Genomic DNA, 9,952 nt, shown 5'->3' on the forward strand with positions numbered 1-9,952 from the left:
GACAAATGAATGGTCCTGCTCCTACGGAAGTCAGTGGCAAAGTCCCAGTGACGGCCATGGGGCAGGATCGTGAGTGCTTGGTGCTATTTCAGCTTTGCTGCAATGCAGTGCAGTGTGTGTCCGCCCGTCTGCCCTCCCGGCCCCGATGCAACAAACTCCCAGGTGTTTGGGAAATGGGACCGATTGCTTCAGTCCTTCTGTGTTTCTTCAAATGTTGTCATACCAGTTTAACGTACAGCATTAAGGAGACTATCATAGCTGCTAGCTGCAGTGGGAGAGAAAAAATATAGAAGGAATGAATAAAAGTCTTAAGGATTATGTCAAAAATTTTCCATCCTTGGTGCCTAAAGACTGGCATCTAAACTCATGATTATTGTTACATACATTTTTGGTACTTCTAGGTACCAAAGACATAGGGATGGGTAGGAAAGAGGTCCTGGAGGCCAAATTTAGGCTGTTAGGTAAGAAATTAAAGTCCAGGACCTCCATGGTAGCATTCTCTGAAATGCTTCCAGTTCTGTGTACAGGGCCAGTTAGACAGGCAGAACGGTAGGGTCTCAATGAGTGAATGAGACAATGGTGTTCAGAGTAGACATTTAGGTTTATTAGGAACTGGGAAACCTTTTGTGAAAGGAGGATTCTATACAGACCGATAGGCTCCACCTAAACCAACATGGAACTAAGTTGCTGGCATGTAAAATTAAAAGGGTCATAGAGGAGTTTTTAAACTAAGGGCTGGGGGAAAGCTGACAGGTGCAGAGGAGGATCCAGTTTGGATGGAAACATCCCTTAGGGGAGAATTTATTAAAGGGGGTACTATATAGCCTAGTAAAGAGGAGAGGATAGAACTTGATAAAGTACAGGTAGGAACTGAAGAGAAACAGTCAAATGACAGGTTTCAGACTAGCAGCCGTGTTAGTCTGTATCAGCAAAAAGAACAGGAGTACTTGTGGCACCTTAGAGACTAACAAATTTATTTGGGCATAAGGTTTCGTGGGCTAAAACCCACTTCATCGGATGCATGGAGTGGAAAATACAGTAGGAAGATATATACAGAGAGAACATGAAAAAATGGGTGTTGCCATACCAACTATAACGAGACTAATCAATTAAGGTGGGCTATTATCAGCAGGAGAAAAAAAACTTTTGTAGGGATAATCAGGATGGCCCATTTCCAACAGTTGACAAGAAGCTGTGAGTAACAGTAGGGGAAAAATTAGCAAGGGGAAATAGTTTTTACTTTGTGTAATGACCCGTCCACTCCCAGTCTTTATTCAAGCCTAATTTAATGGTGTCCAGTTTGCAAATTAATTCCAATTCAGCAGTCTTACGTTGGAGTCTGTTTTTGAAGTATTTTTGTTGGAGTATTGCGACTTTTAGGTCTGTAACTGAGTGACCAGGGCGGTTGAGGTGTTCTCCGACTGGTTTTTGAATGAAAAAGAGTCCCATTCAGTTACCCCACATGAAGGCAGGCAACTAAATATTGACATATTTTATAAATGCTTGTACACAAATGCAAGAAGTCTAACTACCAGGATGGGTGAACTTGAGTGCCTGGTAGTAAATGATATTGATATAACAGGCATCACAGACACTTGGTGGAACGATGATATTCAATGAGACCCGGGAATGCCAGGGTACAAAATAGATTGGAATGTCAGAGTAGGTGGGGCAGGTGGCCGAGCGGCACTGTATGTGAAAGAAAGCATCGAGCCAAATATAGTGAAAATCTTAAATGAATCAAACACAATTGTGCTTGTGTAATAAGAGCATAGCATATACCACCGGCCACCTGACCAGGATGGTGATAATCGCTGTGAAATGCTCAGGGAGATTAGAGAGGCTACAAACACAGAAAATATAATAATAATGGGGGATTTCAGTTATCCCCCCGTTGACTGGGAACATGTCACCTCTGGATGGGATGTGGAGATAACATTTTTAGACATCATTAATGACTACTTCTTTGAGCAGCTTCTCCTGGAACCCACAAGGGGAGAGGTAATTCTTGATTCAGTCCCGAGTGGTGCACAGGATCTGGTCCAAGAGGTGAATATAGATGAACCATTTGGTAACAGCAGCCATAATGTTATTAAATTTAACATCCTTATTAGGGGAGCAGCCGTGTTAGTCTGTAAAAGGAAAAGGAGTAATTTGTTAGTCTCTAAGGTGCCACAAGTACTCCTTTTCTTATTAGGGGAAAATACCAAAGAAACCCACCACAGGAACAAGAAACTTCAGAAAGGGGACTATGCAAAAATGAAGAAGCTAGTTAATTTGGAAATTAAAAGGAACAATCACAAGAGTGAAATGCCTGCAAGTTGCATGGAAACTTTTTAAAAACACCATAATAGAGGCTCAAACTAAATGTATACCCCAAATAAAAAACAAGTAAGAGAAGCACTCAAGGAAGACAAGGCTGTTGCAGAGAAGCTAAGTGAATTCTTTGCATCAGTCTTCACTGCAGAGGATGTGAGGAAGATTCCCACACCTCAGCCATTCTTTTTAGGCAGCAGATCTGAGGAACTATCCCCGATTGAGGTGTCAGTAGAGGTTTTGTAACAAATTGATAAATCAAACAATAAGAAGTCACGAGGACCAGGTGGTATCACTCAAGAGTTCTGAAGGAACTCAAATGTGAAATTGCAGAACGACTCACTGTGGCATGTAACCCATCGCTTAAATTAGCTTCTGTACCAGATGACTGGAGAATAGCTAATGTGACGCCGATGTTTAAATAAGGATCCAGAGGTGATCCTGACAATTCCAGGCTCGTGAGCCTAACTTCAGTACCAGGCAAATTGGTTGAAACTACAGTAAAGAACAGAATTGTCAGAAACATAGATGAACACAATTTGCTGGGGAAGAGTCAACACAGCTGTTGTAAAGGGAAATCATGCCTCCCCAATCTACTAGAATTCTTTGAGAGGTTCAACAAGCGTGGACAAGGGTGATCCAGTGGATATAGTGTACTTGGACTTTCCGAAAGCCTTTGACAAGGTCCCTCACCAAAAGCTCTTATGCGAAGTAGGCAGTCATGAGATAAGAGGGAAGGTTCTCTCATGGATCAATAATTAGTTAACAGACAGGAAACAAAGGGTAGGAATAAATGATCAATTTTCACAGTGGAGAGAGGTAACTAGCGAGGTTGACCAAGGGTCTGTACTAGGACCAGTGCTGTTCATCATATCCATAGCTGATCTGGAAAAAGGGGTAAACAGTGACAAGGCAAAGTTTGTAGACAATACAAATTTACTGAAGATAGTTAAGTGCAAAGCTGACTGTGAAGAGTTAAAAAGGGATCTCACAAAACTGGGTGACTGGGCAACAAAATGGCAGATGAAATTCAATGTTGATAAATGCAAAGTAATGCACATTGGAAAACATAATCCCAACTATACATGTAAATGATGGGGTCTAAATTAGCTGTTACCACTCAAGAGAGAGATCTTGGTGTCATTGTGGAGAGTTCTCTGAAAATATCCACTCAATGTGCAGCGGCCGTCAAAAAAGCGAACAGAATGTTGGGAATCATTCGGAAAGGGATAGATCATATGACAGAAAATATCCTATTGCCTCTATAGAAATCCATGGTATGCCCACGTCTTGAATACTGCGTGCAGTTCTGGTCACCCCATCTCAAAAATGTTATATAGAATTGGAAAAAGTGTAGGGAAATAAAAATGATCAGGGATATGGAACAGCTTCCATATGAGGAGAGATTTTAAAGACTAGGACAGTTCAGCGTAGAAAGGAGATAACTAAGGGGGATACGATAGAGGACTACAAAATAATGACTGGTGTGGAGAAAGCAAATAAGGAAGTGTTATTTACCTCATCACATAACACATGAACTAGGGGTCACCCAATGAAATTAAAAGGCAGCACGTTTAAAACAAACAAAAGGAAGTAATTCTTCACACAACCTGTGGAACTCACTGCCAAGGGATACTGTGAAGGCCAAAAGTATAACTGGGTTGAGAAAAGAATGAGATAAGTTCCTGGAGGATAGGCCCATCAGCGGCTATTAGCCAAGATAGTCAGGGATGCAACCCAGTGCTCTGGGTGTCCCTAAACCTCTGACTGCCAGATGCTGGGACTGGACAACGGGGATTGGATTGTTTGATGATTGCCCTGTTCTGTTCATTCCCTCTGAAGCATCTGGCACCAGCTACTGTCGGAAGACAGGATACTGGGCTAGATGAACCATTGGTCTGACCCAGTCTGGCCATTCTTATGTTCTTAGGTTTATGTGTAACCCCCTAGCATCTAACTGAGGTCAGGGCCCCACTGTGTTAGGCACTGCACATACCCATGGTCGATCTGTGCACAGCTGGCTAATTGTGCATCATTGGAGTACTTAAAAGTGGACACGTCCCTTTAAGGCCAGGCTAACTTGGGTTCAACTCACTTCCAGCAGGGCAGCTCCGGTGGCAGCTCCACCCAGCAATAGGCTCTTCTCTTTGACCAGGGAAACCAGCTTGTGGAAGCAGCCCTGAAGGGTAAAAATGACAGTGAGGTGTAGGCTGCTTTAAGAGTAATTGGAAACAAAAAGCAATGGTTGCCCATTCCCCGGTGGAATCCCATTGGCTTCAACACACTTGCTGTGCAAACTATTGTATCTTCCCGTCACAAGGGGTGGGTGGAATTAGCCCCTGTGTGGCTGACTGGCCACCGGCCTATGCCTGTGCCTAAATCCATAGATCTCAAAGCCCTTTCCAAAAGACGTCTGTATCGTTATTCCCCCACTCTTTACAGAGAGGGAAACTGAGGCACGGGGGAGTGGCTTGCCTAAAGTCGTGCTGCAGGAAAAGCCAACCCAGTGCCCTGCCCACTAGGCCCACAACCTTCAGTTAAGGGGTCTACAAGGGGCTTTCTGGTTTTGAATTTAGAGCACATAGGCACTGATCCTGCCATGAGATCCCTGTGAGTGCAGGGAGACATTCATGCAGCATTCTCTGCAAGATCAGGGTGCTGGTCCCTCCCCCCACATGCTCCCTTGCTCCCTTCAACTCCAGCAGACACAGGCTAGGTTTTTAACAGCACTATTCCCACGGTTTCCTTTTCAACGTCCAAACTGGGCTGCGACCTCCTGGTTGATGACCACGCTGCTGACATTGTGTCCGTTGCATGCCAAGCTCATTGGATCTTTGCAGCAGCTTTTGGGATAAGTCAGGTTGGTCTGTATTTGAAAGGCAGAGCCAGAAAAGTCTGTGTAGTTATGAACCCCACAGCAGTTCAGCTAGGAACGACACACAACAGGGTTTGTTAAAGGCCAGGGTATTGAAGAGTTAGTTTTTCCTTTCTACCTCCCCTTCCCTGCGGTATCCTGGCAGAATTTCTTCAATGCCCCTTGTTCAAATGGTGATTTTACCAGAGGAGAAGTACATTTAACCCTTCAGTTGGACTATATGACCTCCTGAGGGCTCTTCCAACCCTTATCTTCTATGATTCAATTGCTATCAAATGCCTGAGATGTAAACGCTGGGTGAAATTCTAAGGTCTGTGGTTGACAGGTCAGACAAGATAAGCAAAATCGTCCCATCTTGTATTCTGGGGTGGGGTTTTTCCACCTTCTTCTGAAGCTCCAGAAATCAACCACAGCGGGAGATGGGACACCAGACGGGATGGACCAGTGCTCTGAGCTGGTACAGAGGCACCTCCATCTGGCTGGTGCATCTCACTCACATGCTCGAGGTTGCCAGATTTGGGGTTGGAAAGAAACCCCAGCTCAGATTGACAGGATTTTTTCACCTTCCTCCGCAGTGTGGGGTGCAGGTCGCTACTGGGGTCCTGGGGTTTGTCTCACCCAATCAGTTCCCTGCCATGGCAGGGGCTGTAGGCACTGGTCACTCCTTGGTGGGCCCTATTCTCTGCCTGTGGCTCACAAGAGGGTTGTCTCTGAGGATTAGGATGCTTTGATCTAACTAGACACTGCGTGGAGTTTAGTGGCCTGTGCTGAACGGGAGCTCAGACTGGCTATCCCGTCTGGCCTGAGACTGTGTGAAACTTCTGGCCCAAAAAATCTACACAGCAGATCCTCAGCACGTGTGTATCAGCTTGACTGCTTTGTGGCCAGAGCAGCGCTGATTCACACAGAGGATCTAGCCCGGAGACTCGCTCAACGCTTGCGTTGGAGGGCATGTGGTTAAGATACTGCCCTGGGACCCAATTCCCAGCTGTGTTACAGAACCACTTGGGCGAATCTGTGTGTCTCTTTTCCTAGTTGTAGGGTGGGCACACAACCAGCCTCCCTTTCGCCTGGCCTGCCTCTTTAGATTGTAAATTCTGCTCTCTGTCTGAGGCGTGTACATGGGCCCATCACCGTACCAGCTGGGCATCTCCTCCCAACCTCTCGGCTATGATCCGCATGGTACCGATGGGGAACTGTTGCCCAGAGAGTCCAGGTGACTGGCCCCAGATCACACAGGGAGTGCGTGGGAGAGAAGGGAATTGAACCAGGATTTTCTGTCCTAACCACTAGACTGTCCTTCCTCTCACACCACCTCGTCACAGCAGGGACTGTCACTGTGTATATGCAGCACCAGGCACACTGGGTGGGGACTCTCAGAGCTACCGTAATGCATCTAATAAGACTGTGGGGAAAATGTGTTGAGTCCATTGAAACAGGAGGTTTGGGGGGCAGAGGGTCCCCTACCTTCAGCATGAATGCATTCCATCCATAGGACACGATATCATCGTGTTTGTAGCCGCTGTATTTCTTCTTCAAGGCAGTCAGTGATTTGTCTAGGACGATACTACGAGCCTTAAACGGGGGGAATGAAACAGGGCTAGACCAGGAAATATTTTCTCCTCAGATCCCGTCTGGTGCCAAAGTGTGGCCAAACGCTTTCAGGGAGGGTAAATCCGCATAGCTTCACCGAGCTCAGCAGAACTGAGCTGATGTCCACCCGCTAAAGGTCTAGCCCAGAGACAGCAAAGTGTTACGCTGGGCTGGTAAAAGCTGACCGCAATGCAGCCGCGGGCCAGCCTCAGACTAGCGAGCTCACTTTGGCCCTAGGGTGGGCCCCAATCCTGCAAAGATTTACTCACGCACTTAACATGACATCTATTGCTCCTGCAGTGGGTGGGTGTAAAGTGAAGCCTGCGTGGAAGTAAGGTACAGGTACTTTACCTGTACCTTAGGGTAACTAGCCAGTGGATCAGATTCCCAAGGCATAGGGCAGCACACCTTTCTAGAGGAGTCGCTCACGCAACTAGAGGTTACTGGTCTGGATACAGGAATAACTAGGTGAAATTTTCTGGACGGTGTTATGCTGGAAGTCGCACTAGATCGGGGGGAGGGATAGGTCAGTGGTTTGAGCATTGGCCTGCTAAACCCAGGGTTGTGAATTCAGTCCTTGAGGGGGCCATTTGGGATCTGGGGCAAAAATTGGGGATCAGTCCTGCTTTGAGCAGGGAGTTGGACTAGATGACCTCCTGAGGTCTCTTCCAACCCTGATATTCTATGATAACCATCCATTTTAGCCTTAAACTCTGTGAATCTGTGCAGGATCTGGGCCTTAGTTTTGTAAATGTATATCCAACCCAAAGGATAATCACTCATATTTAAATTTTCTTTTACAAAGAAAAAAAATAATGCGGTAGGAATAATTCTAAAGCAAAGAGGAACCTTTTACTCAGTTAAGCATGGGGAGTGGGTAGACCTCAGTTAAAGCCGTGAGTTGGTTTTGAGGGACAGAGCTGGTTCAAATGCAAGGGGCGGGGAGAGATTTCCTTTTTCTTTTCTTTTTGTGCAATTAAATTTTTGACAAAAGAGTTAGTCTGAATTCCTCCTGCTCTCAGAGTCCAGATGATCAGAACCTGGAGGGGAAATTTTGTCAACATTTTTTTATTTGGTCAACAAAAGTTCCAGATTTGGAAACTCTGTGCTCGTTCTTTGGAGCAGTGCTATTGGAAAGGGGCAGCACTAGATGTTTAGGCTCCCGTGCGGCTCCTAGATTTTCCAAGATACTCACAAAAATTGGCCACTTAACTTCCCTTTGGAAATGTCTCCCTGTTTGGAAAAAGGACCCGATCCCAAGCGACTCTTCTTTGTAGGATCGGGGCCTGCAGCTTTGTCAAGGAAAATGAGAATTTCCCACACCAGAAGGGAATTCTTGATACTCACAAACTGAGTGAAAGCGAAAACGACGACGGCTGCTGTGATTTCGGCGATGAAGATGACCAGCATTATTAAGAAGTACTGTGAGAGAGGGGTGTGGAAGGAAATTGGAAGGTTGCTGTGAGTGCACACAGCGGAGGCCTTGTTCACGCTCAGATTCATTCGGGATGAAGGTGCAGGGATTGCGAAGTGAAACACAAGAGGCAAATTTACACTGCAGTAAAAGGATTTAGCCCAGAGGGGCTGGGGCTGCCCAAATGAAGGTGAACAGGGGTCAGGAGGTCATGCCCGTCCATAAGAGCCTTGACCGCTGCTGACTGAGAGGCTGTCTCCTAAACAAAGCTTTCCCGTGGGTAGAAAGCAGGGCACACATGGTCAAAGTCCCCCCAGAACAGAGCGCGCTGGGGACCACATAAGCTGCCAAAGGACTTAAGTGGTGTGTGGATCTTGTCCCGCTCCCTCTGAACAGACGTGAGTTTCACACGCTAAGGATGGGAAAAAATAGCTTGTGACTGCAAGGGAGACCACTGTTTAGTTAGAGTCTAAAGCATAGTTAGGGCCAAATTTAGGAACCCAGATCCCCAGCTGGGGTAAATCACGTGGCTGTGGCAATGGGTGCATCGTAACGGCACATTTGACTCCCCCCCAGCTCAAGCAGGAAAGGTCTGCAGCCCTGTCCTCGCGGTCCGGGACTCCGCCCCAGCTGAGAGCAGCTGTATGTACTCACCATCAGCAAGAGGCATCTGCTCTCTTTCGCTGCACCCCAGCACCCCATGAACCCCAGCATGGCCACCACGATGCCCACCACGATGCAGAAGTACCCGATGTGGACAAAGTTCACCGAGGTGGAGCCCAGGACCCTGACGAAGGAGGTGCTTCCCAGTTTAATCCACAGGCCCAGCGCAACCAAGGTGCAGCCGACAACCTAGGGTGACAATAAACGTATATGCGTGTGTGTGTGTGTGCGTGCTAGGGCGTGCATTGGCCCTTCAGCTCGAGCGCTCCGGCCATTCCCCCAATTCACCCGGGGCGAGGAGCAGAGATGCCAGGGCCAGGCCGGGGGGCCGTGAACGTCACTGAGAGCCAGCCCCTCTGTGCCATTCCATGGCCAGTCCCTCCTCCCCGCTCAGGTCTGCCCACCAAGAACTGAACAGAGGCTGCTGAACACAACCCAGAGTTCTGACCAGCCGTGGAGAGACGTGAATGTTACCTGAACGCCGAGGGCCAGATCCCCCGTTGATGTAAATCATTGCAGCGCCATCAGTGTCAACAGAGATCTACACCGGCTGAGGATTGAGCCGCTGAACTCTGGGCACAGGACTGGCAGGTTTTATCCTTTGCTCTGCCCCAGACCTGCTGCGTGACCGTGAACGAGTTTCTTCCCCGCTCTGTGCCTCAGTTTCCCCTCTCACCTAGTGCCTGGTTAGGCTGTAAGCTCTTCAGGGCAGGACTGCCTCTCACTCTGGGTCTGTGCAACCCCTGGCACCATGGGACCCTGGTGCCACCATAATACACCTAAATAAACCTGTGTTTGAAAACACAGACTTACAAAGATAATGGTGTTGAAGCAAATCATTACAGTCTTCAGAGTGGCATAGCAACTGCGCGAGGGAGCCATGGTGAAAACCGGCCAGTGCGGCTGCTCACAGAATGGCTTCTAGGTTGGAGAGATGGCGGAGAGATTTTCAGCTGGACTTGCTGCCTTTCACAAGGATCCATTCGCACTTTGGTTTTATGTTAAACCCACTAGCAATGCAGCACATTGTTGGAGGCTTTTACTTATGACGGGGCAAATACTTTTATTTAAAAGCTAATGCTAAGCAGGGA

The 9,952-nt window shown here is 47.3% G+C and overlaps 1 protein-coding gene across 1 annotated transcript; it reads right to left on the reverse strand.

The window, feature by feature from the left end:
• Window positions 1-217: 217 nt before the first annotated feature.
• On the reverse strand, window positions 218-9,743 carry TSPAN16 (tetraspanin 16). Its single transcript, XM_048832323.2, has 7 exons — window positions 9,675-9,743; window positions 8,853-9,050; window positions 8,132-8,206; window positions 6,659-6,766; window positions 5,090-5,242; window positions 4,412-4,495; window positions 218-265 (listed from the first exon to the last, which is right to left on the reverse strand). The coding sequence occupies exons 1-7, from the start codon at window positions 9,741-9,743 to the stop codon at window positions 218-220; spliced, it is 735 nt and encodes a 244-aa protein (XP_048688280.2).
• Between the last annotated feature and the right edge of the window lie 209 nt (window positions 9,744-9,952).

This window comes from Caretta caretta, chromosome 20, assembly GCF_965140235.1.
Source record: "Caretta caretta isolate rCarCar2 chromosome 20, rCarCar1.hap1, whole genome shotgun sequence".
Taxonomy (NCBI): domain Eukaryota; kingdom Metazoa; phylum Chordata; order Testudines; family Cheloniidae; genus Caretta; species Caretta caretta.

Bases quoted from the DNA above. Each gene is read 5' to 3' on its own strand.
- TSPAN16 (XM_048832323.2), bottom strand. From the start codon at position 9,743: ATGGCTCCCTCGCGCAGTTGCTATGCCACTCTGAAGACTGTAATGATT. The intron at 9,051-9,674 runs GTAAGTCTGTGT...TTGTCACCCTAG, and splicing joins GCTTCAACACCATTATCTTT to GTTGTCGGCTGCACCTTGGT. The intron at 266-4,411 runs GTGAGTTGAACC...CTCCCACTGCAG, and splicing joins CCGGAGCTGCCCTGCTGGAA to CTAGCAGCTATGATAGTCTC.